The sequence below is a fragment of the Talpa occidentalis genome, unplaced genomic scaffold (genome assembly GCF_014898055.3).
Source record: "Talpa occidentalis isolate TD23 unplaced genomic scaffold, MPIMG_talOcc4v2.1 talOcc4.3, whole genome shotgun sequence".
Taxonomy (NCBI): Eukaryota; Metazoa; Chordata; class Mammalia; order Eulipotyphla; family Talpidae; genus Talpa; species Talpa occidentalis.
In genome coordinates, this window is record NW_023603184.1 from 137286015 (window position 1) to 137311941 (window position 25927).

General features: G+C 56.2%; 1 protein-coding gene across 2 annotated transcripts; it reads left to right on the plus strand.

The window, feature by feature from the left end:
- The first annotated feature begins 8081 nt into the window (after positions 1–8081).
- On the plus strand, positions 8082–24603 carry WNT6 (Wnt family member 6). 2 transcript variants are annotated; one of them, XM_037524068.2, is made up of 4 exons: positions 8082–8161; positions 18074–18294; positions 18522–18856; positions 20376–24603. In XM_037524068.2, exons 1-4 carry the CDS (start codon positions 8082–8084, stop codon positions 20835–20837), a joined length of 1098 nt encoding a protein of 365 aa, XP_037379965.1. In that variant the 3' UTR covers positions 20838–24603. The 2 variants fall into 2 exon arrangements, with proteins under 2 accessions (XP_037379965.1, XP_054556071.1); XM_054700096.1 differs by lacking the exon at positions 8082–8161 and adding an exon at positions 9287–12558 and having other exon boundaries at positions 20376–24602.
- Positions 24604–25927: the final 1324 nt, after the last annotated feature.

Consider the following 25927-nt stretch of genomic DNA (forward strand, 5'->3'; position numbering starts at 1 on the left):
TGCACAGTCATTTATTGAGCACATAGTACCTGCACAAGACTCATGCTGGGCTGTGGAGAGCACTTTGGACAAAAGCCTCAGGGAAGGCCTCTGGTCCTGACTGTCTCTAGGGGAAATTCCTCAGCCCCACGGTCTTTGGATATTTTCCTGATTGGTTCCCTTCTTACTTTTTCTTTTTCACTGAATAGTTTAAGCCTCTATAATAAAAACAAGTTTTGACTGAAACATAAATAAATCAAAAAGTAAAAAACTCAAAGTGATTCTTCACCACTGAATAACACCAACTATAAGATTTTAAATCTTGTGATCTTTATTGTTGTTCGCATTGTTTCTACCCCATAGATTTTACTATGAAAATAGTATTTTGGGTGATCTTTTGTCACTTGAAATTATTTTATAGAATTTTCCTTTGTCTCAATTCAAGGACCATTTATATCATTTCAATGCCTGCATCATATTCCACTGTGTAGTCAAATCATAGTTGGCTGAACTCTGTGGCTCCATAGCATTGCTCCTGATCCCAGCACTTCATTTACATAGAAAGTATACTTATAATTATATTTGCATACGTAGAGTAGGTTCTTTATTTTCTCCTCAATAACTTACATTGGGCATCGCCCCGGTGAAGTGAGATCATGAAGCAGATATGACTGGTTTGGTTGGCGTGCTCTCTGGAGAGTATGATCAAATTTATGGCTCCACCGGCAATACATAGGGTTCCCCCCCCGCCTATGCCAGTTTTTAAATTTTAAACCTTCTATTATTTTGCTATTTAATAGTTGGTGTCCTTCCTGGTTCTGATTTTTAGTTTGCACTTTTCTATTATGGAGACGACCTTTCATAAATATTCTCCTTAAGGAGCAGTGCCCCACCTTGCCAGGAGATGGCGCTGTGACTCTGTGCTCTGGCTCCCTGAGAAGGGGCCCGTCGGTAGTAGTGGGCTGTGTGTGTGCACCCGCAGAGGAGACGTTAAGAAATCCTGTGATGGCCCCTGGAGCCCCAATTTCCCACCTGACCCGGTATTGGTGAGGAGGTGACACCATGCTGCTGAGTCAGTCTGGCCCTGAAGTGCATCTTTCAACAGAACCCCAAATTGTGGAATGTCCCCCACTGGCCAGACAAGTTTAAACCCTCCAAAAACTCATAAGCAAGTTGGGGGGGGGGGTCGGAAATCAACTCTAAATACTTGCCATTTAAATGCAATTCTAGTGGTGCAAGAGGTTAAGACATGACCTACCAAGATATCCACAGCCTCTGCAGCGTGGCTTCCATTCCCTGCCAGCCAGGGAGATTCCCACATGGCATGGCAGACCTCTCCTGACTCTCCTGCTGCTCCCCTCAGCGGTGTATTTCAGTCAATCTGCCTGTTCTGTTCCCCGCTCTGTCTCTGGGGAATCCTCTCACCCACCAACGCCTCTGGCCTGTCCCCCAGTTCTTGTATGCACATATAAATAAATCTTTAAAAAAATGCAGTTCTTCTGAAACAGGCTCAAAGTACCATGTGTTCTTGGGAATGGGGGTGATTACCTGCAACCACAGGTGTGCAGGAGTACAAAGTCCCTGGGGGCTGACCTGGGTTCACTCAGACCTGGGGCTGAGCAGCATGGAGGGGGAAGGTGTGGGGGCAAGGTTGGGGGCCTGACCAGGAGCCTCTGTGAGCCTGGAGCTCTGCTGGAGAAAAAAAGGCAGATGTAGCTGGAGGACAGACACAGGGACAAATTGTGGTGCGGCCTGAGTGCCAAGCTTAGAAGTTGGGACTTGATTTTATAAGTGAAGGTGTGCCGATGGAAGCCTTAGACCAGGAAAATGCCAGGGTTCTATGTGTGCTTTGGCAAAATTAGCCTGAGGTTTAACTGATCCAGTGGTTTTCCTCTGTGCTCTGAGGGCACATTTCCGCCCCCACCCTCCTCCGCCTGGTTCTCAGAGAGTGGCTGATACAGCTGCCCAGGCCCTCTTCTCCAAGTGCCTCCAGAAACCACCATGCTCTTTTCCCTCCTGCCCCTGTGGCCCCTCCTCAGTCTCCTCTGCAGCCTCTTCCCCTTCATCCAGCCACCAGACACTTCAGCAAGGCCTCACTCACTCTCCTTCCCCTGGGCAATGTCGGCTGTGCTCCTGGCTTAATTATACCCTACACCAAGATGACTCAGCCCAGGCCTGGGCTCTGCGCTCCAGACCCACACATCCAACTGCCTAGTCGACATCTTCTCATGAAAGTTTTGGAATCGTCTTTAATTCATGTCAAAAACTCCCCCACCCTCTCCTGAAGCTGGTCCCCTTCGAGTGTCCGCAGCTGAGTGGATGGACACACCACCGTCCGTGTTGTCAGGCCTCCTCACCATCGCCTGCTTCCTCACCCCCATTTCCAGCCTCTCCCCAAGTCCACTCCAGCCTGTTTCCTCCTCACTGGTCAGAACTGTCTTCTGTCCACGTCTTTGAACATTCACCCAAGGCAAAGCTACGACATGTTTTCACCGAGGCCATCACAGAGCCTGTAAACTAGTCCTCCTGAGGCCTTTCTGGCTCCTCTCAGTTCCCCTTTCACACTGTGGCCCGAGCCGTGGCTTCTGAATGTGGACCTGACTTGTCCCAGAGAATCTCCACAGTGCTTTCCCGCTGTTACAAACAAACAAACAAACAACAACCAAAACTACCTTGTTGTAAAGGTAATGAACAGAAAAGAACGTAGAAGGAATGTACCATTGAACACCCTTGAAACCAACTGTCATGAAAAGAGGCAGGTCCTTGCCAGCCATGCTGTTCCACGTGCCCCTCAAAACAAGTCCGCCTGCCCCCAACCCCAGGGCAACTCTCCTGACTTTTATGGCAAACATCTGCTTATTTTTCTTTGTCATCCAAGCATGCCTCCCCAAATACAACTGTTCAGCTTCGCCTGTTCAATTTTTTTTTCTTTGCATGTCTGTTGGGTCTTCTTTAATCTAGAGATTAAATCCCCTCCAACTCTTTTTCTTCCCTCCTGCAGCAGAATTGTAAGAATTCCCTCTTTGTCCTTAGAATTCCCAATTATGTTCTTTTGTAAAAAAAAAAAAAACAAAAAACAAAAAACATAATTTCCTTCCACGTCTGTAAGACTTGACTTGGTTTGCGCCCCCCTAGCCCCTCTGGCCTCATCGCTGACCAGCTCAGTTGGCGTGGTCTCTCCTCAGGGAAGCCTTCTCCACCCTCCCTGACAAGTGGTGGCCGATTTCCCTGCCTGAGCCTCTCACAGGCCCCTCCCTTTGCTTCCACAGCACAGGTCAAGGTTGCGGTTTCCCGTCGTTTGTGAGAGGATGTGATTAATGACCAGCAACTCCATGAGAGTGGAGGTTATGTCTGCTTTTGTTTGCCTTTGTTTCTCCACAGTCTAGCTGGGTGCCTGGCACATAGTAGGTGATTGATTAAATAATTGCTGACTGCTGCCCTGGGAAAGACAGATGACAGACATCAGCATAATTAGCAGGGAATCTGGGGCTGATGAGCAGGATTGAAGGGCCCTGATTCCCTCAGATGTGAGAGATGAAGCTGTGGGATGGGTAGCGTCACGTAGGGAGGCAAGAATTGTGAGAATAGACATCCTTCCAGAACCAGAACCCCCAAGGCCATGCCAGGGTCCCTCTGCCCAGCCCACAGTCTATATAACTCGGGAACCAGGCATGGACCGTGAGGGCTGGAGAGTCTTCTAGGTCCACTGGCTCCCTTTGAGGGTACTGGGCTGAGCAAAGTGGAAACAAATGTTCCCTGGTTTCCCCCAGTCCCGTCCTGGTGGGCCAGCAGCAGCCCCTCCTTCTCAGCTGCTGCTCCCCCTCCCCGTCCTGCAAGCACCCTTCCTCCCCCCACCTCTTTCTCCCTTTGACTGATGGGGTGATTGGAAGGTTGGGGGCATGGATAGGGGTGAGACATGTGGAAGATGAGAGGCAGGTGGGCTCTGTGGGGAACGGGGCCCAGGGTGGGGGGGTTCCCTTGGACAAAGGCCCAGAGGGAGTCTCCGAGGAAACTTGGCCTGTCAGGCAGGAATAAGCCTGGTTAAAGCTGGAACCAGGCATCTGAATTCCTGCACTGCTGGGAAGGCACATCCTGGGGATTTCAGGTGGGCTGGGAAAAGCTGGAGGAGAGGGATCTGGGATACAGAAGGGAGAGGAAAATCCCTGTGTCTCTCTCCTTCCCTCCCTCTCTCTAGAGGATTGGCCTCTCCTCTCTCTGTTCTCCTGGGACCCAGAGACCCGGGGCCTTTAGGAATTTTCGAGTCCTGTCACCACCCTAAAGGAATGAGAGTTTGGTCCCATTGCTGGGGAAAGAGGAGGGAGGGAAGTCGGGAGAGAGGGAGGGAGGGAGGTTATAGGGAGGGGAAGGGTCACAGGCCCAAATTCCTGGGCTCCTGCAGCTTCGGTCGTTCTGAGAAACAAAGAAACAGCGAAAGTGATTTAGAGACAGACACAAATAGAGACCAAATTATGGAGATGGGAGAGACGTGAAAAGACACACCGAGAGACAGCTCGAGAGGGAATCCGACAGAGAGAAGGCTCTGCTTTTGCCTGCAGCAATTCTGATGTTATCTACCTCCAGCTGCCTCTCTCCCCTCCACAGTCCCCACCTCTGCCCCTCCTTCCTCTCCAGCCCCACAACCAGATTTCCACTGCTCTCCTTCTCTGGCTCCTTTGCACGAGGGCCTAGAAAGGGTGTAAAGGCAGAGCCGGGGAGGAAGATGTGGAGGAGATCAGTGCTCAGAGGAGAGCGGGCAGGGTCGGGGAGGGCCACCCTATTCTGGCTGCCCATTTCGGAGCTGCTGTGCTCCCAGTCCAGTCCCTCGTGAACATTCCCCTACATGCATGTCTGTGCAGAGGTGGTGAGTGTGTGTATGTGTGTGTGAGAGAGCTCTCCAGGCAGGCAGGCATGTGTCTCAGCTTGAGTCAGCCCATCTGTGGGTCCATCTGTACCAGTGGGTGAAAGTTATCCCGCATTGCGTAGGGAAGGAAGGTGTCCTGGGGTGTCCGTGGAGTTATCTGGAGACCTATACCTAGCTGTGTGTCTGTGGGTGTGAGAGCCTGCGTGTGCTCACATCTCGATCTGTCCTTCTCATAGGTCCCCCAGTCCTGCTTTCTGGAAAGCCTTCCAAGGTAATAGTGGACTGAAGCCTCAGGAACATCTGAACTCATCATGCTGAAGGCTTGTAGGCCTTAAGGGCACAAGTCATGCTCTGGGTCTGCCCAGATGCCAGCCAACTCCCAGATGGAAGTACAGAGAATGCAAGGGGGAGTGAGCAGAGGCAAGGTTGCCCTTGGAACAGAGGTCCTGCACATTAGGGTTCAGGAGGTCTGCTCATCATGGACCCCAGCCTTCTACTCCCTCCTGCCCCCCTGCTTCTACAGGCACTACTGGTCTGACTGATTCTGGGACAGGACTCTGGATGCGGGGGACAGGGTGAGGGCTTGTGGAGTCCAGGGATGGCCAAATATTCTGCAAGATCTGGCCAGAGAGAATACTGCAGGAGGGGTGGGGCGATCTGTGTGTGTTTGTAGGAAAGGTGGGGGGTGGGGGCAGAAAGGCCGCCTGCGGGGGAGAAGGCTTCTTGGCAAACACCCCAGTTTCCTGAGCTGATCCCTGCTCCCTGCCACTGCTCCCAATTCTGTTGTTTCAATAACATCATTTTTATCCACCCCACAGAGAGACTATGTCTTAGGAGGGGGAGGCAAGGGGCAGGACTAGGGCATGAGGGGGTGGTGATGGAGAGAGGCTGGGGTCTGGAGGCAGCAGGGCCTGGATTTGGGGCGCTCCCTCCTCAGGCAGAGGCAGGGCGGTCCCAGAGCCCTGGTCCCCTGATGACAAAGACAAATACATTAAAATTCTTGCCTCGGAGAAGAATGCAGGATAGGGAGAGCATTTCATAATCTGCAATAACAGTAGCAGGGTGGGGGCAGGGGCGGGCAGGGGGTTTGGAAACCCAGGCAGTGGTTCCCAAGGGGCTGGTTATTGGCCACCTGCCGTCTCCAGGGACCCCAGAGCTCTCCAAGTGCCTGTCCAGCACCATCTCATCCGAGCGTGTGCCCAACTTAGGGTATCTGCTTGAGTGTGCAGTGTCCAGAGTTGGCATTGCCCTACAGAAACAGAAGCTGGGTACAGAATTAATAGGTGCAGGGGCTGTGTGTGGCATTGGATGCTATCCAAAGCAAAAGTGGAAGAGGGCAGCACTTGGGCCATGCCCTCTCCCACTATCTAACCTGGACACAAGCCCTCCCTCCTCCCCAGCCCCCAGGGTCCCTTCTCCTCCCCTAGCCAGCCCTAGTGCCCTCACCAGGACTATCTGCACCAGGAACGGGGATTAGACTATCTGCAACCAGGAACGGGCAGGCAGCTTGGGGGGGGGGGCGGAGCAGGCTTGCAGTGCACCTGGGGCCTCCCTAGGCCAGGGTGTCTCCATTTGTCCTCTCCACGTGCCCGCCCTTCCTTTCCCAGCTCTGCCAGCGCCCCTGGGACAGGCATCTGTGCTCTTTTGTTGCATGCCTTTGGCCTCCCTCTTGGTCCCCTTATCCCCACTCTTTGGGAGACCCAGGACCTTGCCCTCTCTCCGTTCCCCGGGTGTGGGGAGAGTACTTGCAGTTAGAGAGTGAAGCTACTCTTCCCACTCTGAAACACCAGGAGCTTTCCCCTGGGCGCCCCGAGTTTCTGCCACACGGGCTAGTGGTCCTCGCTCTGTGCTTCCACCCCAGGACACCCTTGAGGGTGGCTGGCCACTCGAGACGGCAGAGACAGGGAGACCGGCCCTTCATGGGAACCTCCTGTGCCACCTGTCCCTCGGCACCCTGGGGCACGTGGGCCAGAGGTAGAGGCCAGGAGCCGGGGTTGCAGCTTGCAGCGGCTGCCAGGCCGCTTGGTGTGATGAATGGAGCTGTCCCTCCTCCCCACGGGGCCTTTGATCTCCCCTCCCCCCCGTGGGGAGGGGGCCAGGGGCATCAAAGACATTTTTGTGGCATTAGAGAATCAGATAAACGCCATCTCACCTGCAGCTGGCTCTCCCACCCCTTCTGCCCCGGGTCAAGCTGGTGGAACAACGCGAGGCCGGGACCCGCGGACGGACGCGCGAGGCCCGGCTGCGGCAAGTTCCGACCCTTCGCTCTCCGGGAAGCCTCCAGCCTTCGCCCCATCGCTCCTTCCCCCGCCGAGCGCGAGCGCGCGGCCCGTCGAGGGGCAGCTCTTGCCGTCTAACCGCCCCTCCGCACCCCTCCACGACGGCGGCCTGAGGAGGCGGGTGGCTGGGGAGCTCGAGCGGAGGCCGGGGGCTCGCTCCTTCCACAGGGAAAGGCCGAGGAAGGGGCGCGAGGCTCGAAGGCTGGGCCGGGGGAGAGGCGACCCCACCAGGGTCTGCGTCGGGCCGAAGGGCGCGACGCCCTCTCGAGAGCACCCAGAGTCCCGGACCGGCTTCCCCCCCGGCCCCCTCTCGAGCGTCTCCCTCCGCACCCCCCCCAAACTCCCTCATTCCTGGGAAGTTTTCTCTCTTTACAGTCAACAAACCTGTCAAACGTCTCCTTTCCAGCCCGTCCCCCATTCCTCAGCTCCTCTTCCTCCCCCCTCCGCGCCCCTCGCCCCTCCCTCCCCGCCCCTTCTTGCCCCGCACTCCGGGCGGCGGCCGGGGCTCCCGTCGGCGGGCGGCGAGGTGAGGGGGCGAGGCGGGCGGGTCCGCAGCCCCGAGCGCGCCCGGCCCCGCCCCGGGACCTCGCCCCCGCCCTCGCGGAGCTGCGCGCCCGCCGCCCCGGGGCGCACGGCTCCCTCCCGAGAGCCCCGCGCCTGACTGTCGCAACTGCCACCCCCACGGCCCCCTGCCCCCCGCCCCCGCCGGCCCGCTCCCCTCCCGCCCCCGCCCCCGGCTCTGATTTCTTCTCCCGAGCGAGCTCGGCGGGAGACACAGGCGCTGGCGGCCCCGTCCGCTCTCCGCCTCCGCCGCGCCCCTCCTCGCGCGGGATGGCCCCCCCGCCGCCGCCGGAGCCGTCGCCTCCCGGCCGCCGCCGCGCGCGCGCTGAAGCCGGGCCCCGCGCCCCGGTCGGCCCTGCAGCCTCGGCCCGGCGCGCGCCCGCCCGCCCGCGCGGCTCACGATGCGGCCGCCCGCGCCCGCCAGCCGCGCGCTGCTGCTGCTGCTGCTCCTGGGCCCGGCGCACGTCGGCGGGCTGTGGTGGTGAGTGCCGCGGGCCGTCGCGGCGCCGCTCCGGGCGCGCGGGGCGGGGGGGGGGCCGCTCGGGGCGCGGAGCCCGCTCCGGCCGCTGCTGGGCTCCGGGCGCGCGGGACGCGGCGCGTCGGGGGCTCGGGGCCGGGGCGCGCGTGCCGCCGCCGCTGCTGCCTCTGCCCGGGACGCCGGCCCGCAGCTCGCGCGCTGCAGCCCGCGCCCGCGGAGCGTCTCCCCGCCCGGTCGCCCCGCCCGCCGGCTGCGAGCGCCCCAGGAACGCGGGGGGGGGGGGCGCTGAGGAGAAACCAGGGGACCCGGGACCTGCCGTCCGAGAGGGGAAGAAGGACGTGTGCCGGGGGGACTTGGACTTAGGGGCCGGGCAGGAGCTGGCGAGAGGGGCGAGGCGGGAGCCCCGGCAGGGAAGCCCGACGGCCGCCTCTTCCCCCGCGCCGCGCCCCGACGGCCCCGAGTCCCGCAGTGGGCGGGAGGGCGGGAGCTGGCGCGGAAGGGACACCGAGTCAGGCCCCGGCTCTCTCTACTGCTCCCCCCGGACAAACCAGAGGAAAGGCAGTGGGAGGACTCCGGGGCCCATCCCTTCCACATGGGGGTACGGGTGGAAAGTGTGCCGTTGGGGGCCCGGGGACCCCCGAGGGGAAGGCGGGCCTGGCCCGGCAAACCATGGGGACGCTCCCCAGACCCGGCCTCGGGACCCGGCCCCAGCCGGAGCAGACATCGAGGCGGCAGAGGTCGCAGAAACGTTGCGTGTCGGGGGCTGGGCAGAGACCGGGAAGTGGGGCGTCGGGTCGGGACTGCTCAGAAACCCGGACCCCCGAGATTTCTGGCGTCCGGGTCCCACGGGCTGCGAACCCGCCGGGAATAGGTGGGTGTTCGGAGAGGAGGGACTTGGACGACACCGCGGACGCGCCAGCCAATCCTGAGAAGCCAGGGCTGTGTCTATTTGCATATCGCCATGCCATTGGCTGGACGCTCTGCCCTCCGCTCCGCCCCCGCCTCCGGATTTGGAAGCAGGGGTGGGGCCGGCAGATGCCTCTCCTGCGGGGACGCGCGAGCAGGATGCCCGCGCAGGGGCGCCCGGCCCCCCCCCCGCCGCCGCGGTGCGGGGAGACCAGCCCCCCGGTCCGTGTCAGTGCGGGGCCGGTCGCGGACGACCTAGGTCTCGGCTCGGGACTATCGTCCTTTGACCCTGGTTTGGCATAACGCAGTAGAAACTGGGAAATAGATCCGAGATTGATTCTGCACCTTTTGTTGAACCTGTGACCTTGGGCCAGTCACTTCTCTTCGCCCCCACAATGTCTCAGCTGTAAAATGGGGAGGCAGTGCCCCCCCCCCGGCAGGCTGGGTAGGAGGGTGAGGTAGGGTGACCTATGAAGTGAGACGACATTGGGGATTCTCAGTCAATGTAAATCTGCTCCTGCGCACCCCTGCATCCTCCTGGGGAGTCCTCATGGGAGAAAGGGAAATTAATTTAAAATTTAAAATCTGGGGTCCCCGGCAAAACTTTGTAAAGGGGTCTCCCTCTTGTTCTCTAAACACACCTTTACTAACTTTGCTCTTTCCCGAGGTGTGGGGACAGGGTCTCTCTCTGCTGGGCACTGCCCTTCCCCTCCTGCCTTTCCATTCAGAGGGTTCACATCCTTCGGGTTGAAATACCACTCTGCTCGCGAAGTGGTGCCTCTGTCTTCCCTCCTTGGCTTCTCTGTCCCCACTGTACCCCCGCGGTGGGCACGGATGCCAGTTACTTCCTTTTACTGACAACCGTCTCCTCTTGGGTCTCTTCTCTGCTCCTGGAAGGCAGAACACTGGCTTTGGGGGCCCTGGAGACTGAATGTGCTGGGGACAGTTGTGTAGAATGTTGCTGAATTGGTTGATTATGGGGTTTGTATCCTTGAGGGGAGGAGGTCCCTGTGTGAAGGAGGGGCAGTTGGTTGGGAGCCAAGCCTGGTCCCTTGGAGACTGACCCTGAAGCTGGGGAGCAGGGGCGGCGGGGAGGAGGGCAGGTGTGGGAGAACACAGAGGCCTTCACTGCCACAGCTGCAGGGGGAGCGGAGTGAAGAGTGAGGGGCTGGGGTGATAAGGTGTGCAGTGACTGCCTCCCTCAGATGTTATGAGAGAACCTGCCTCTCCCACCTGCCTTGGCTGCCTCACTCTACTCTATCTGTTTCTGACACTTCATTCCTTTGGTCTGAGCCCAGATTCCCTTTCTGAGGCTTTTTGACTCCGCTTGCACTCCTGTCCCCACCCACCCCACCATTGCCTTCCATGATCAAGTTTGGGCTGGTGGGTCAGACCCAGCATCCTAGGTGGCCTGAGGTCCCTGCCACTTCTACACACACACACACACACACACACCCTTTTAGTTAGGAATATTTTGGGGCCAGGAACTTCCAGGTTGTTCTCTGCTATCTTGTACCTGCTTGCTGATCTTCTCCCTGTTCTCAGATATTCTCCTGGCCAGGCCAATGCTCCAGTGGTGGACAGGAGAGCAGCTGGACCTGCAGAACACACTGTCATCTCCTCTGACTTTCTAGCAGCAGTCAGGCTGGGAGCAGAGAGGACCCAGGAGCTCTGAGTGAGAACTGTCCTGGTTAGGAAAGAAGGTGCCTAGAGGGCAGTGGCCCGGGCCCTGGAATAGCCTCAGGATCCAGGTTCCAAAGATGTTTCTCTTCCACCTTCTCCCTCTCTCCCCCTTCTCCCACCATGCAATGCATGCTTTCTAAATTCTGCCTCCAGCCTCTCTGTCTGTCTCTCCCCCATCTGTAATCATATCTTTGTGAATCACAGAATCCCAGATTCCAGGACATTGGCCAGGCTCTCTGGAGGTCATCTCGTCCAGCCCATAGCCTCCAGGACATTCAGCCTATGCTCTGGCCCTGACAGAGCTGGTCTTGAGAGTGAGAAAGAGAAGGGAGGAGCTATAGCTTCCTGGTCCCCAACTCCTACCCCTTCCACTCTGCTCCCACCCTCCCTCCACCTCCCAGCAAGTTCTTCTCAAAGTCTGACCCATTGTTATTTATACCTTCAGCCAGTAGATGTAGGAAACAACTCACTCTCACAGAAAGGCCAAATCAGTCTCCTTTTTTCCCTCTTCCTCTGTCCTCTGGTTGTTTTGTATGTACTATGAAGGGGTTTACTGGAACTTTTCCCTTGTTCCAGTAGGAAAATCACCACTCAGTCTCACTCTCTTCCCCATCTCATCTTGCCTTTTGAAAGTCCCCTCCCCCCAGACCTAGGGCAGCCTCATGTGTGGGTGCAGACAGAGGCAGGGAAAGGGCCCATGCTTCTTCCTGACACTCCAGGTTTCCAGCTATGACCCCCACTCCAGGCTGGGCCTGGAAACCCTTTCCCCTCTTAGCTTTATCTGGAGGCCCTGGCCCTTCATGGCAGTCCTGTTGCTGGTGCCTGACAAGCTCAGGGTGGGATGAGGAGGACACCCAGTGCCCCCCTGCAAACCTCCCGCCTTGGTAGCTTCCCCTGGAGGGAAACAATGGGACTGTGAGCAGAAAATGGCAGGGGTGAAAGGAGGCTGGCCTGATCTGGGCCGGAGCGGGCCCCAAGCCCACCACAGCACTGGCACTGTGACATTTCCCTGCAGCCCCTCCTGCCCTGTTCTCACTGGAAGCCAGAAGTTGGTGGGGGGAGATCTGTGGGAGGTTTGATCACCAGGGCCCAGCAAGGGGGATTCCAGAATGTGTACTTTGATGGAGAAATGCAGCTGTGGAAGGGATGAGGCGAGGGCGGGGCAGGCAGCCAGGCCTCAGTCAGGCTGGCAGCAGGGCACCCAGCCAGGCAGAGCAGGAGGTGCTCAGGGAACATAGAAGCCATCCCTGGGGACGGGGGAAGAGTGCCCTCTAGCCTGCACCCTCCCGCCTGCCTGGGGCAGGACCCTGCGTGCATCCCCAGACTCCCTGAGGAGGAACGAAGAGAGGGAAAGGTCAGGGAGGGTTCTTCTGTTTGCCACCTGGCCGCCTTGGGCTGGGCCATCCAACTCTGAGCCCTCCATTTAATTCCAGAAATTAGATCTGGAAAGGACATAGAGATCATCTGGGTCAACCTTCTCATTTACGGTGACAAGTCCAGCAAAATCCAGGGACAGGAGGTGACTTGCCCAAGGCCACCCAGAGCACAGGTAGCTGAGGACTCAGGCCTGGCAGTCCACCCCCTGCTGAGGACCTGTCCTTGTGTGCAGTGAGGGCTGGGGTACCGGGCCAGCCACAGCCCCTCCTGCCCTCCCAGGCCCTCCCTCACACGGCTGCTCCCACCTCCGTGTGGGAGAGCAGAAGGCACAGGACATTCTCTTAGGGGGCGCCCATGAAGGATCGCTGTGTCCATTCCTAGCCCCCCTCAGCCCTGACCAACAGGAAGCACTCTTGTGTGATGAAGCCCATCAGGTAAGGGAAAGCCCTGCCTTTCCAGGAGCTGTGAGAAGAGGACAAGTGTGAGGAGGTGGGAAGAGCCCTGTCCTGCGCGGGGCAGAGAGGGACCAACTTGGGCCCGTGGGGGAGGGGCAGAATGGGTGGCTGGTGGGCGGTGGAGAGGCAGGGGTTAATGGAGCTGGGGCATCACTGACTTTGATGTGGTGGTTGGGGTGGGGGTAGGGACTGGGGGAGGGGGAGCAGTAATTACCGAGTTAGACAGAGCAGGACAGGACAGGCGGGCGGGCACAGGCCCGGGCCCAGCCGCCTCAGCAGCCGTCAGGCAACATTTTTCTGCCCCTTCTCCACCACCCACCTCCCCCACCCCTGTGCAGCCCCCACCCACAGCCCCAGGGCTCAGGGCTCCCTCTGCTGGCTCCTGGGAGGTAGGGGTCAGACAAGGGACCCTGGAGGTGAGTGCAGGAGAATGAGGGAGGGCTGGCGAGGGGACCCGTCTGAGGAGACTGGGCATCAAGAGTCTGAGATTCCCCTGGGTCTCAATAATCCACCCAGAGTGTTTGCGGGAGAAAGGGAGGGGTCCTGGAGGGGCCTCTGGTCCAGGCAGGGCTGATATAGGAGGAGGAGACACTGGGCTGCAGGCTGAGCAGTAAGGGCAGAGAGTGGGCGAAAGCGTTTTCAGGAAGCCACAATCTGCCTGTCCTCCTTCGAGATTCACCCTGTGCTGTGCAGACCCAAGAGAGGAAGCACCATGTGAATGAGAGGACGAAGACACTTACTGGGGCTTATTCTCTGACAGGCTCTTTTATAGGTACCCTGGGAGGTAGGCAGGTAGTTTGATTTGTTTCCACTTTGTGGCTGCAGGAACTGAGGCTCACAAGGTTAGGTCTCATCAGCCCATCAGCAAACACTACGTGCCACGCCACATGCTGGAGCCTTGTCAGCATCAGAGAACACACACGTGGCAAAGCCTGGCTCTAAACCTACGTCCAGCAGCTCCCCAAGGCCTTGCGTGGCTCTGCTAATGACATGAAGCTTTCACATGAGATCCTTGTCTTTATGAGTTTGCTATCGAATGGCAGAGATAAGACAAGAAAACATGATAAAATCATTATGTGGATAACAAGGACCTGGGGTGAGGTGGGGGGGTCAGTGAGGGCTGGGGCAACTCCTCAGGGCAAGGGGGGGGCCTGAGGTGCATTTGGCAAGATGCCAAGTAAGATTTTAATAGTTAAGGGGTGGGGAGAGGGTGGCTCTGAAACCATAAATTCAGCAGTGGTATCAGGAATGGACGCAGACAGCCAACCCTGCTGGGAGTGCGGTGTTGTGGAGGGAGTGTGCACAGCCACCTGAGGTTGTCTGACCCCTCTGACCTCCTTTTCCTCCAGCCCATTTGGTTTTAAAATATTCACCTAAATTCCTTGCCTTGGGGATCCCTCCCCTGAGTGGCCAGGGCCAGTCACTTCCCTTCTCATTGCTCATCTGTATTATGGGGGTGAAGTGAACGAGATGATCCATGGCGTTCTTTAGCCCTCTGAAATCAGGGACAGAAAGGTAGGTTTGGCCTGAACCCCAGGGCCTCCAGGGCTTGGAGCCTCAGATGTTGCTAGAAGGAGTCCGCTGGCCCCTGATGCCTCCGCAATCAGCCATTGATTTTCCCAACTAGGGTCCCTGGGAAGGTCTTGGTGCCAGGCCAAGGCAGTTAGAATGGCCAACCTGAGGCTTGTTCCCTGTCTGCATACTGACTTCCTTTGGGGCTAGCCTCTTTCAGTTTTTCTTTTTTAAAGATTTATTTATTTACACATACAATAACTGGGGTACAGGCCAGAGTTGTGGGGGGGGGGTGAGAGGATTCACCAGAGACAGAGTGGGGAACAGAACAGGCAGACTGACCGAAATTCACTGCTGAGGGGAGCAGCAGGCAAGACAGGAGAGGTCTGCTGCACCGTGTAGGTAACTCCCTGGCCGGGGATCAAACTCTTGCTGCAGTGGCTGCAGATAGCTTCATAGTGCTGAGTCTTAACTCATTGTGCCACCAGGGAGGCCCCTCTCTCAGTTTTTCTATGCAGGAATGGCTATTTGACTAGGAGCTCAGATCCGACATATTATATATTTTCTGCCGGCACGGTGCTCCCGCAACCCCCCAGCAAAAACAAACAGACAGATGCGCCCAAAGGGACACATCCTCTCCGGGCTGACCCCTTGCCAATACTGCCTTGGAGGCCCATGAGCAGAGCTCATTCCCTCAAGAAGCAGAAGGAAAGGAAGGAGGGGCAAAAGAAAGAGACAAGGGGAGTGATTTCCCCATGTGGAGCCGACTGCTAGTGTCAGCGGACTATGTGAGCTTCTTGTGCTAACTCCTTGTTTTTCTGAAGTCCCCCAGAGGGACACTGACCTACCAGAGCAGCTCATCCCACCCAGCTCGGACAGAGAGCAGGGCACAGAAGCAAGGCTTAGCCCACACCCCCCAGCCCCCACTCCCCTTCTGGAGTTTTCTTTCCATTGACTTGAGGATGGGAGCCAGGACAGGAGGGCAGGGAGCAAGCTGGTCCCTTGGGATCCTGGTCGCTACTACTGCCCATCCCTCCTTCTGATCAGTTTGTAAACAAGCCTAGTTCCCAGGCAGTACGCCAGCCTGGGGAGCCAGACTCCAACCAGGAACTGGCTCTGGGGCAGCCCCTCCATCCTGTGGAGGTCCGGCCACACCTCCTGAGGGGCCCTGCCCCTTCATGCTCTCCCGATTCCTCTCCTATCTCTAGCCCCTGGGAAGCAGACAAGGTCAAGGGGTTTTTGCCTTTCTCCTGCATACCCCACCTCTCCTGCTTTCTTGGGGTAGCAGGAGGGACAGGAGAGGGATGGGGGCAGAATAACCTTGGGGAGATAAGGCAGTCAACCTTGGGAAAGCAGGGAGTTAGCAGAGGGCAGTGCTGGGGAGGGGGAACTGGGGAGCTTAGTGGCATGAGAAGGGTTGGGGACAGGAGTTTGCAGAGTCCCACAGTCCTGGGCAGAGCCTAGATGTGAGGTGGCAGGAGAGGAGCTGGACAGCTGTGAAGAGGCCTGCTTCCCTGCCCTGGTAGTGGGAAATAAAATGTTTAAGGAAGCTAATTAGTAGTCATGAAATCACATGTGGTACGGAGGGCCTGGGCGCCAGTGAGGGCCTTCTCCTTAAGATCATGCCGTTCATTCATTCCAAACATGCATTTGATGGTGTGAATTCTAATACCGTATATTAGATGGTCTTCATTGTAATATTCAATTTGTTGATCATAATATGCAAACTTTCATAATAAAATTAGGGGGAAATATGGATTAGGCACCTAAAACTCTGCTGGGAAGACAAAGGAAATGGCAGTGCTAACTCTCCAAGGTGTTTGTGGCTTTATTTACTGACCTTGAACAAGCACGCTGGACATGGCCTCAAGTCCATTTTGTAAGTGGATGGGGGGTGGCGTGGGGAGAGGGCACGCTGGTCAACTCCTGAAGGTTATTGGGAGATAGCCAGGCTGCTCTGGTCTGGCCCACTCCCCTCTGCTCCAGCCATCCCTTCTCTAGCGTGGGAAAATGTTGGGGCTGCCCTCCCCGGGTGGAATGCAGTGACAGCAGGTCCTAAGCAGGGAGGCAGAAGGGCTGGACTCTGTCTCTACCTAGAAGAAAACCTTGGCTCCCGCCTGCTTGGGGAGGGGTGATGACACCGACCTGATCCAGGCGGGCGTTGTGTGTCTCACGCCCAGCTGTGGGGGCGCTCTCTCTACCTGAAGACCTAAGTCCCTCTTGCTGCTGTGTAAGCCCATCCATCTCCTTGTTGTGGGGTCAGAACATGCCTGAGCAGCCTGTACTTGTGGAGCAGATGGGGACAGTGGGGCAGATGTGCACTAACCCTAAACTGAAAAGTAGGCCACCTTGACCTTTGGTACCCACCTGTCACCGCTTCCCATGGCATTCCCCGTTGCCACTTTCCCCCTTCCAGCGTCTTTTTCTGCCTTCTCGTGAGTGGTTTCTCAGTAGTCTCAAATGACCCTCAGCTCCCAAGTGTTCTCATCACTCATTCCTACAAGACAGGGATTTCAGCTAAGCTGAGTAAAAGGGTTCCACTCGGGTGTGACTCTCTAGCTGAGCAAACCTTCAGGGATCTGGTGCATGGAAACCAAATGGTGGATGAAGCCTGAGAATGGGGGTTTCTGAAAGCATGTGAAGCTTCCTAGGAAGTCTTTACCACCAAGCCAGACGTTGCCTCCTCCCCTCAATCAGTTGTGTCACCCCAATCCCAGGGCTGGGCTTGCCACCATCTTGCTCTGGAAGGGCCACAGACCTGGGAACAGGAGAAGGGTCACTGTCACCTACCTCACAATGATGCTTCAGAGACTGCGTTCCTAGCTCCTTCCTCCTGCTCCAATGTGGGGAAACAGAAGCTATCAGGGTGGGAGGGGGCACCTCAGAGATCAGCACAACCTTCCCATTTTACAGAAGGAGAAACTTGGGGTAGAGAGGAGGTATGAGTCTTCAGAGGCTCTATTCCCCGGCCATTCTAACACCCAGTGAGTTTCTAGAGCCCTGGGATTGCTCCTGCCTTTCTAGCATCAGGGTAGTTCAGAGGGCACATATTTGGCTTGTGGTCCTCTTCTGTTACTGTGTACTTTTCTTTGGTATCTCCATATATTTCCTTTTCTTTGGCAGCATTCTTTTTTTTTTTTTTAGTAAATTTTTTTGTATATTTTTATATCATTTTTCATTTTTGTACAATGTATGCATTTTCATCTTGGTTATAGTCCCTATAAAATTCCCACCACCCTTGTTTTGATCCTACTCCCTTCTCCACTGTAGTGTGTCTCTGGTTTATAGTTGCTTGTTGCTTGTTGATTTTTACTTTATTATAATTAGTCTTTTTCCTGGTACCTTATTTAGGTTTTCTAAATTCCTCCTATGAGTGAGACCATCCGGTATTTTTCTTTTTCTTTCTGGCTTATTTCGCTGAGCATGATCCCTTCCAGCACCATCCATGTTGCTGCAAATGGCATGAGTTTATCGTTTTTGAATGCTGAGTAATATTCCATGGTGTATATGGACCCCATCTTCTTGATCCAGTCATCTCTTTTTGGGCATTTGGGTTGTTTCCATAGCTTAGCTATTGTGAATAGTGCTTTTGGCAGCATTCTTGATTTTCCTTCTGTTAATTTCTTCCTTGTGTCCCCTTTGGGCCAGGCCTGTTGAATTTTAACCTTGGCCTACTTGTGACGGCTGCCCTCACCTTGACTTAAATTCCTTTGAGGATTTAGTAATGAAGATGTATGTGCATAGAAGGCTGAGACTGAATCCTTGTTCAGTAGCAATTTCAGTCTGGAACCTAGTTAAGAGGGGACCCAGACACAGGATGGTAAGAGAACTAGACAGGCCAATTTCAATCTAGGTTGGGGTTGAGGTGGGAGAAGAGGCAAGTCCCAGCTCCTGTCTGTGGGTCTGATGGGCCTGATCTCCCTCTCCCATCCCCCTAAGCCCTTTAAGTTACACCCCTGACCTGCTGTTCTTTCCTTCCCAGGGCTGTGGGCAGCCCCTTGGTCATGGACCCGACCAGCATCTGCAGGAAGGCCCGGCGGCTGGCAGGGCGGCAGGCTGAGCTATGCCAAGCTGAACCGGAAGTGGTGGCTGAGCTAGCCCGAGGCGCCCGACTGGGGGTTCGAGAGTGCCAGTTCCAGTTCCGCTTCCGCCGATGGAACTGCTCCAGCCACAGCAAGGCCTTTGGGCGCATCCTGCAACAGGGTCCGTTGGGGAAGAGACCCAGAGGGCTCTGCTTTCCTTTCCTTGGGGGGTCAGAAGAGAGGGTGTGGTTTGGGGGTGCTGCCTAAGTCCCACTTCCCCCACCCGTCTATGGGTGCACGGCCCCGACCCTGTTGACCCTCCCAGCCCCACGCCGCACCACCTCGCCCACCGCAGAGCCCAGGACCCAGCTTTGGTCCTGATGCTGACGACCCTCCCTGCACCTGCAGACATCCGGGAGACAGCCTTCGTGTTTGCCATCACGGCTGCGGGCGCCAGCCACGCTGTCACGCAGGCCTGCTCCATGGGTGAGTTGCTGCAGTGTGGCTGTCAGGCGCCCCGCGGGCGGGCCCCACCTCGACCCCCGGGCTTGCCAGGCACCCCTGGGCCCCCAGGCCTCACCAGTTCCTCAGATGGCAGCGCCGCATGGGAGTGGGGAGGCTGTGGTGACGACGTGGACTTCGGGGATGAGAAGTCTAGACTCTTCATGGACGCCCGGCACAAGCGGGGACGCGGAGACATCCGTGCTTTGGTGCAACTGCATAACAACGAGGCTGGCCGGCTGGTGAGCACAGGCAGAAATGTGTGAGCGTGTGTGCAAATGTGTGAGTGTGCTAATGTGGGAGTGGTGTGCATGTAGTGCATGGTGGACGGGTGAGGAAATGACGGTGTGAGTGAGGGTGTGCACCAGTTCGTTAATGCGGGAGCTGGCGGGCAGAGGGAGGCACTGGGACTACTGACAGGGTGAGGGCAGGCATGTGGGAAGCGAGGAGGCCAGCCTAGACCAGGGCGGCGCTGGGGTGGGGAGGGTACGCAGGCAGGGTGGGGAAGGCACACCTAGGGAACAGGACCCAGGGCCTTTAGGGATCCAAGGCAGGGAGGGCACACCCCTGAGACAGCACAGGTGGTGTAAACCTTGGTGTAGGCAGAGGTATGGCTGCCAGGACAGGGGCAGAGAGGGGAGACAAAGTCTGGGCATGAAAGAAAGGATGGAAACTGGGGTAAAGGTATGGGGTCTGGAGCAGTGCAGAAGGCCTGGAAAGGGGCTAGAACATGCCCGTGGAGCAAGGGGCTTGGGAAGGAATGAAGTAGGAAGTAGGAGGGGGCCAGACTAGGCCAGGAAAGCTATGACTGTATTTGGGCAATTGCCAACTGCCTGCCCATCAACCCCAGCCCAGGCCCTAGCTAGAATGCTGGCAGGCTCCCCATTCCTTCTGCAATGAGGAGGACCCGAAGGTTCCAGGTTGGAACCTGGAGTGGGGCCCCCAGAGGAGTCTGGGAGGAGCACACACAAACCTGTCTATAGATCAGGTTTGCCCCCCCGACCCTGAGATTTGGGAGACGATCCTCCTGGGTAATATGACCCATAAATCTCTAGTGGGGTTGTGACTCTCAGACCCCAGTTCAGACACAAATAATGGGCAGGATTCCTGACTTCCCGTCTCAGTGTGCATTCACAGTGGGTCCTTCAGCACCCTAAGCCTCAGTTCCAGGGTGCTCTAGGGACAGACAGACACACACACACACACACACACACACACACACACATACACACACATACACACACACAGTGCCTTCTAGGGTTCAGACCTGAGGCATAGGGCTGGGGGTTTCAGGGGGTCCACTGAGAAACGCCTGCATAAGTCCACAGTTTGTCAGAGAGGGCTGGGGACACTCCGGGGCCGCTGTCTCTGGGTCTCTGTTCAACCCTGCTTGAGGCCTTAAGGTGCAGAAATGAAGGGATCAGTTTGGAAGGAGAAACAGGGCTTTCCAGAGCCGCCATCTCTGCTCCACCCCCACCTCCAGGGAGACTTTCACGCCCTGTTGTTCATTCTGCCCTCTCACCCCATTCCTGGCTTTGGATCCTGGAATCTCCGATTTCTCTTTTGTCCCCCGCTTCCCACTTCCTTCCCTCCTTTTTTCCTCCGCGCTCTGCTGTGCTACTGATTCCTCTTCCCGCCTTGCCTTCCCCTTTTCCTGCGCGGGGCTGGGGTGGGGTCGCAGAAGGTTCTGCGCTTCCTTTCCATCTCCCTTCTCCCGCGCCCCCCATCTGTCCCCATCTGCCCGCTCCTCTGCCCCCGCAGGCCGTCCGGAGTCACACACGCACCGAGTGCAAGTGCCACGGGCTGTCTGGCTCCTGCGCGCTGCGCACCTGCTGGCAGAAGCTGCCCCCGTTCCGGGAGGTGGGCGCGCGGCTGCTCGAGCGCTTCCATGGCGCCTCGCGTGTCATGGGCACCAACGACGGCAAGGCTCTGCTGCCCGCGGTGCGCACTCTCAAGCCGCCAGGCCACGCTGACTTACTCTATGCCGCAGACTCGCCCGACTTCTGCGCCCCCAACCGGCGCACGGGGTCACCTGGCACGCGCGGCCGCGCCTGCAACAGCAGCGCCCCGGACCTGAGCGGCTGCGACCTGCTGTGCTGCGGCCGCGGGCACCGCCAGGAGAGCGTGCAGCTGGAGGAGAACTGCCTGTGCCGCTTCCACTGGTGCTGCGTAGTGCAGTGCCACCGCTGCCGCGTGCGCAAGGAGCTCAGCCTCTGCCTCTGATGCTGCCCGGCTCTCCAAGCTGCGCACAGCCGCCTCCAGGGCCCTGCAGAGCCTCTGCGCTCCAGCAGGGGGCGCTATCCCGGCCCAGCTTCCCGCTGCGACAGCCCATCTCCCAGGCCTCTGGAAACAGGTGGGGGGTGCTTGAGACGCAAGCCCGCCCCTGAAGGCCCAGGGCACCAGAGGGGACCCCGAGAGGCACTCTGGGGACTTGTGGGGAAGACTACACAGCTTCCCAGTCTCTTCTTCGCCCCCAGATGCCCAGATGGAAACCAAAGAGCCAGTCTCTAGGCCTCTGATTGTTGGGCTCGTCAGAACTGCTGGCCATGAGATGGGTGGGTGAGTTTAGTATCAATAAAGATATTTAAACCCATAGGACTGGGCCCGCAGTTTGGGAGAGGGGCTGGTCTCCTGCAGGCTGCCGGGGGCCTCATGTGGATGGAGTATTAAAAAATGAGATGGTTTCTGTAGAGATATCATCTCAGGGATCATCACCCTGGGCCCCTATCTCTTCTCCCCTCCTGGATTCTCCTGGACTCTCCTGGATGCTCTGGTGAGGAACCTAGCCTCTCCCTTCTTGTTGACTGTTGTCACACATCTAGGACCTGGGTCTGTAAAATGGGAGAGAACTCGCAGCCCCTCTTTAAAGGTGCCGGCAGAGAGAGTCCAGAACAAAAGGTCAGAGCTCCTGGTGGTTTATTTAGCTCTTACTAGCCCTTTGCTCAGGGAGCTTGAGGCCTTTGGTTTCTGTGACCCTGGGGAATTAGAGGGTAGACTTTTAAGGCTACCCAGGCCCATAAAATTAAAGCACTTTATAAACTAGAATGTGATGCGAAAATGTCTTTAGTAACACCAGACTTGGCTGCCATCAAAACTAACTGCATCCCCATTAACATTGCAAAGTTTGCCCAGACAGTGATTCTAGTCACAGTCAGAAGGGTTGTTGAAGCAAGGCCGCCCTGAGGTTTCCCTAGAACTCCCACCATGGTTCCTTCCTTCTGGTTCATCTCCGGAAGCCTTTGGGGTTCTGAGTGCTCCAGAGCTGAACTTCATGCTGCCTTCTTCCTCCAGAGAGAATGGGGGAGGGCATAGCCAAAGCCCCCAACTTCCCCACAGTACAAATACTGGAATGGGGAGTGGCGTCCTATCCCCACCAAGGTAGGTAGGGCAAAGTGTGGTCTTTTCATTTAGACACTCGGATTTGAAATTGATGCTGCTGCTTAGAAGTCAATAATTTAGGCCATGTTCAGGCTTTGCCTAGCCAATGGGAATAGCATCCTATTTCAGTTATTCATTGCTATGTAATGACACCAAGTCACTACTTCCCATTATCCTCGAGGTTAGGAATTTGTTGGAACTTCTCCGGGTGGTTCTCCTCCCTACGGAGGAACTATTGGCTGTGGTCATTCACCGGTGGGCTGGGCTGGGCTGGGCTGGACAGTCCAAGAAGATTTACTCCTATGTCTACTGCTTCAGAGCTTACCCAGTGGCCTTCTCTCCATGCGGCCAGCGTGGGCTTCCTCACTGCATGGTGGCCTCAGGGATATCAAATATCTTACACAAGGTTGGCTTTCAAAATAGAGTGTGCCAAACACTCTATCGAAGTTTGAAGGCAAACACTGCAAGTCTCCCCGTAGGTACAGACTTGGAGGTTACACAACACTGCTGTCATTTCACTTGTTCAACACAAGTCACAGAACCAGCCAAAATTCAAGGGGAGGAGAAACAGACCAACTCCCAATGGGAGGAATGGCAGAGAATTTGCAGCCATTGTAATCCATCCACGTCCTGCAGCATTGTGGGGAGGAGTTTTTCTCAGATATGAAAAGCACTTAGCACAGTATTTGACACATAATGATTTATGTCAAATTTATGTTTAATGAATGATGGTTTCTGTGAGAATGAGGATAGAACTGATGCTTTGCAAGTATAGGACAGACCTTTCAAACTAGCTTAGGCCAAAGGGAATTCACGAATGGGTTGCATACCTGGGATATCTAGGGGAAAGTAACCTCAGCCGTGGCTGAATCCTGGGGTTCAAATGATGTCATGATATCATGACTCCCACCCAGTCTATCTCTGTTTTTCTCATCTCTGTCCCTCGTCCCCCACCCCCACACTTATTGTTCTTGCTATGTCTGCCTCTTTTTTCAAACTGTCTTCATGCTCTCCTGCTGGCAGTCCAATGCCGACATTCTTAGTGCTGATGATTAAAAAAATAATGACCTTGGTAGAATTCCCAAGAAAGACCTTTATTGGGTCAGCTTGGGTCACTCACCTGTCCCAGAGCCAATAACAATTTCCATGGAGATTTACTACCATGACTGGGGAACACAGGGGATTGGGGGCACAGGGAGAACAGAGTTCTTCAAATGAAACAGAAGGAAGGGGAACTCATTTTTTTTTAATATTTATTTATTTATGCATACAAGAACTGGGGCACAGGCCAGAGGTGTGGGTTGAGAGGATTCACCAGAGACAGAGTGGGGCACAGAACAGGCAGACTGACTAAAATACACTGCTGAGGGGAGCAGCGTGTGAGACAGGAGAGGTCTGCCGCACCATGTGGGTAGCTCCCTGGCTGGGGATCAAACTCATTCTGCAGTGGCTGCAGACAGCTTCATAGGTTGCGTCTTAACCCCTTGTGCCACAGGGAGGCCCAGAACTCATCTTGGATGTGGCAGACCCTAACCGTGGTTTCCTGTGCCTCTGTCTTCCTGCCACAATTCCTCTGCATCCACCTCCATGGCCTCTCCTGGTTAGGCCCTCAAGGATCACAGTGGGGCCCCAGAACAAGGCAAATGTGGAAAGGGTTATCAGGCTGCAGATGGAAGGAAGAGCTGCCTATGTTTTCCTTCCTGCTTCCTCCTGGGTCCCGTAGGTTGGCTGCCTGGGCTTCAGATATGTCATGGAGAATTTGGATGAAGAGCCTCTCTAAACAAGGGATGTTGGGTAATATTTTTTAAAGATTTATTTATTTTTATACAAGAACCGTGGTACAGGCCAGATGTGTGGGAGGGTAAGAAGATTCACCAGAGACAGAGCGGGGCGCAGAACAGGCAGACTGACCGAAACACACTGCTGAGGGGAGCAGCGGGCATGACAGGAGAAGTCTGCTTCGCCATGTGGGATTCTCGCCGGCCGGCTGGGATCGAACCCGTGCTGCAGAGACTGCCGACAGCCTCACAGTGTGGCGCTCAACCACCTGCGCCACCAGGGAGGCCCCTATTGGGTAATTATCAAGGGGAGAGAGAATCAAACTGGGACCATGAGCCACATGGAGGAAAAATGAACCTCTGAAAGGGCTGAGTTCACAATCAAAGCTCTGCCTTCCCCAGAGCTCTGGCCTGGGTACAATACCTCTGGGCGCTTTTACTCTCATGCACTTCCCCCAGAGACCACCAGGGGGTGCACAGAGCCAAATTTCCTATTAAGGGGAATGACAGGCACTGCAAGACATCTGGGAAACAGAGTGGTGGGCAGGAGAGGGTAGCTCAAAAAGAAGCAAGGAGACTCATGGACATCTTGGACCAAGCTGCTAGGGTTCCAGACTGTCTGGGACCTCTGCAATGGTCCAGATTGGGGCTGGATGCCTGCCTCCCAGTCTCTACAGCCTGATCTGGGAAGATAGTATGGGGTGGGTGATACTGGGCATCCTTCATGATACCAGAGAGGGGAAATGAGGCCATGGCATGAACTGACAGCATCCCAGATTAAAAGGAACTCAGAGAAAATAGTGTAATACAGTGACAAAAAAAATGGCTGAGTTTGCTAGCTCGACCTCTAAGCCTCAGATGCGCCATCATGGGGTGGGGGTATCTGCTAGCCCCTCTTTTCAGAACATTGTAAGAGTGCGTTGCAATCAAACTATGAGTCCCATGTTAGCGGTCTGTCTTAAACGATGAAGCCAGCAAGCATCTGGGCACTGCCTTTGTGATGGTGCAGGAGGCACCATTTTTGAACACTGCCTGATCCTCATTAGCTCAGAGATGGCTCTGTGCTCCTGCACTGCTGCCTGGGAAAGGGGCTGGGAGCAGAGCTCAGAAATGCCCCTTCACACACCCCTCTCCCCCATCCTTGTTCACCCAGCTGCTCAGCCCCAGGCATGGTCTGGGCCATCAAGGCCCCCCACTGGCTGATTGGTGGGGGACCATGTGGAACTGGGGAGATGGGAGAAGAGTACAGAGGCACCCCAGATGTGTGTGTGACCACATCAGGAACATCCAGGAACACTGCCAGATGGGCGAGTAGGCCAGCTGGAAGGCCCAGGATCAGCCTGAGGCCAAGGGCTCGGGAGACATTGGCCCTTCCCTTCACTATCCAAACATTAGGAATTTGGAAGCTTGAAGCACTGGGCTATTCCCTTATGTTGCTGAGGGACAGTGGCCCCTGAGGCCTGGACAGTAACACTAAGAGTCCCCCTATCAATCAGACCTCCTTTTCTCTCTTCTTCACCAACACAGGCTTCTCCAGTAGAGCATCAGGACTGAGACAGGCCTCTGCTGGACCAGGGCCATCAGGGTCCCACCTGTTCTCATCCTGGTGGCTTCCCTGGCCCTTCCCTGAATGCTCCTCCAGACTGCACAGCTGGAACCATTCTCCGAACTGCCTTTCATTGGAGGTGCTCCCTCCACCCCAGTGGCCCCTGTAATTGTGGTCTCAGGCCGGGGCTGGGCTCAGGGCCAGAGCCCAGGGTAGGGCCAGGGCGGGGCCTGGAGGTTGTCGATAGGGGTTGCCCCTGTCGCAAGTCTGTTTTTCATGAACGGTGGCAGGTGGGGGAGAAGAGCCCCTACCTAGTCAGAAAGGATACAAATTCAGCCACTAACCCAAGTCTGCAGCATTTTCCAAGTAGAGTCCTCATGAAGATCACTTGGGATACTAGTTAGAAAAGCAGGCCTCCAGGCCTGGCCCCTGAAAAGGCTGATTCAGCTGCAGAGGACGCAGGATCAGTAATTCCCACAATGGCCTACCTCAGGGGATGCTTCTGGTGGGGGAAATACTAGGGAGAGCACTAGGCATGGGAGGCATGAGGTAAGCAGGCCTGCTACCTGGATTAGAAGCCCAGTCCCTGCATCATTTTGGGCCTGTTCCTA

Bases quoted from the DNA above. Each gene is read 5' to 3' on its own strand.
- WNT6 (XM_037524068.2), top strand. From the start codon at position 8,082: ATGCGGCCGCCCGCGCCCGCCAGCCGCGCGCTGCTGCTGCTGCTGCTC. The intron at 8,162-18,073 runs GTGAGTGCCGCG...TTTCCTTCCCAG, and splicing joins CACGTCGGCGGGCTGTGGTG to GGCTGTGGGCAGCCCCTTGG. The intron at 18,295-18,521 runs GTCCGTTGGGGA...CTGCACCTGCAG, and splicing joins TGGGCGCATCCTGCAACAGG to ACATCCGGGAGACAGCCTTC.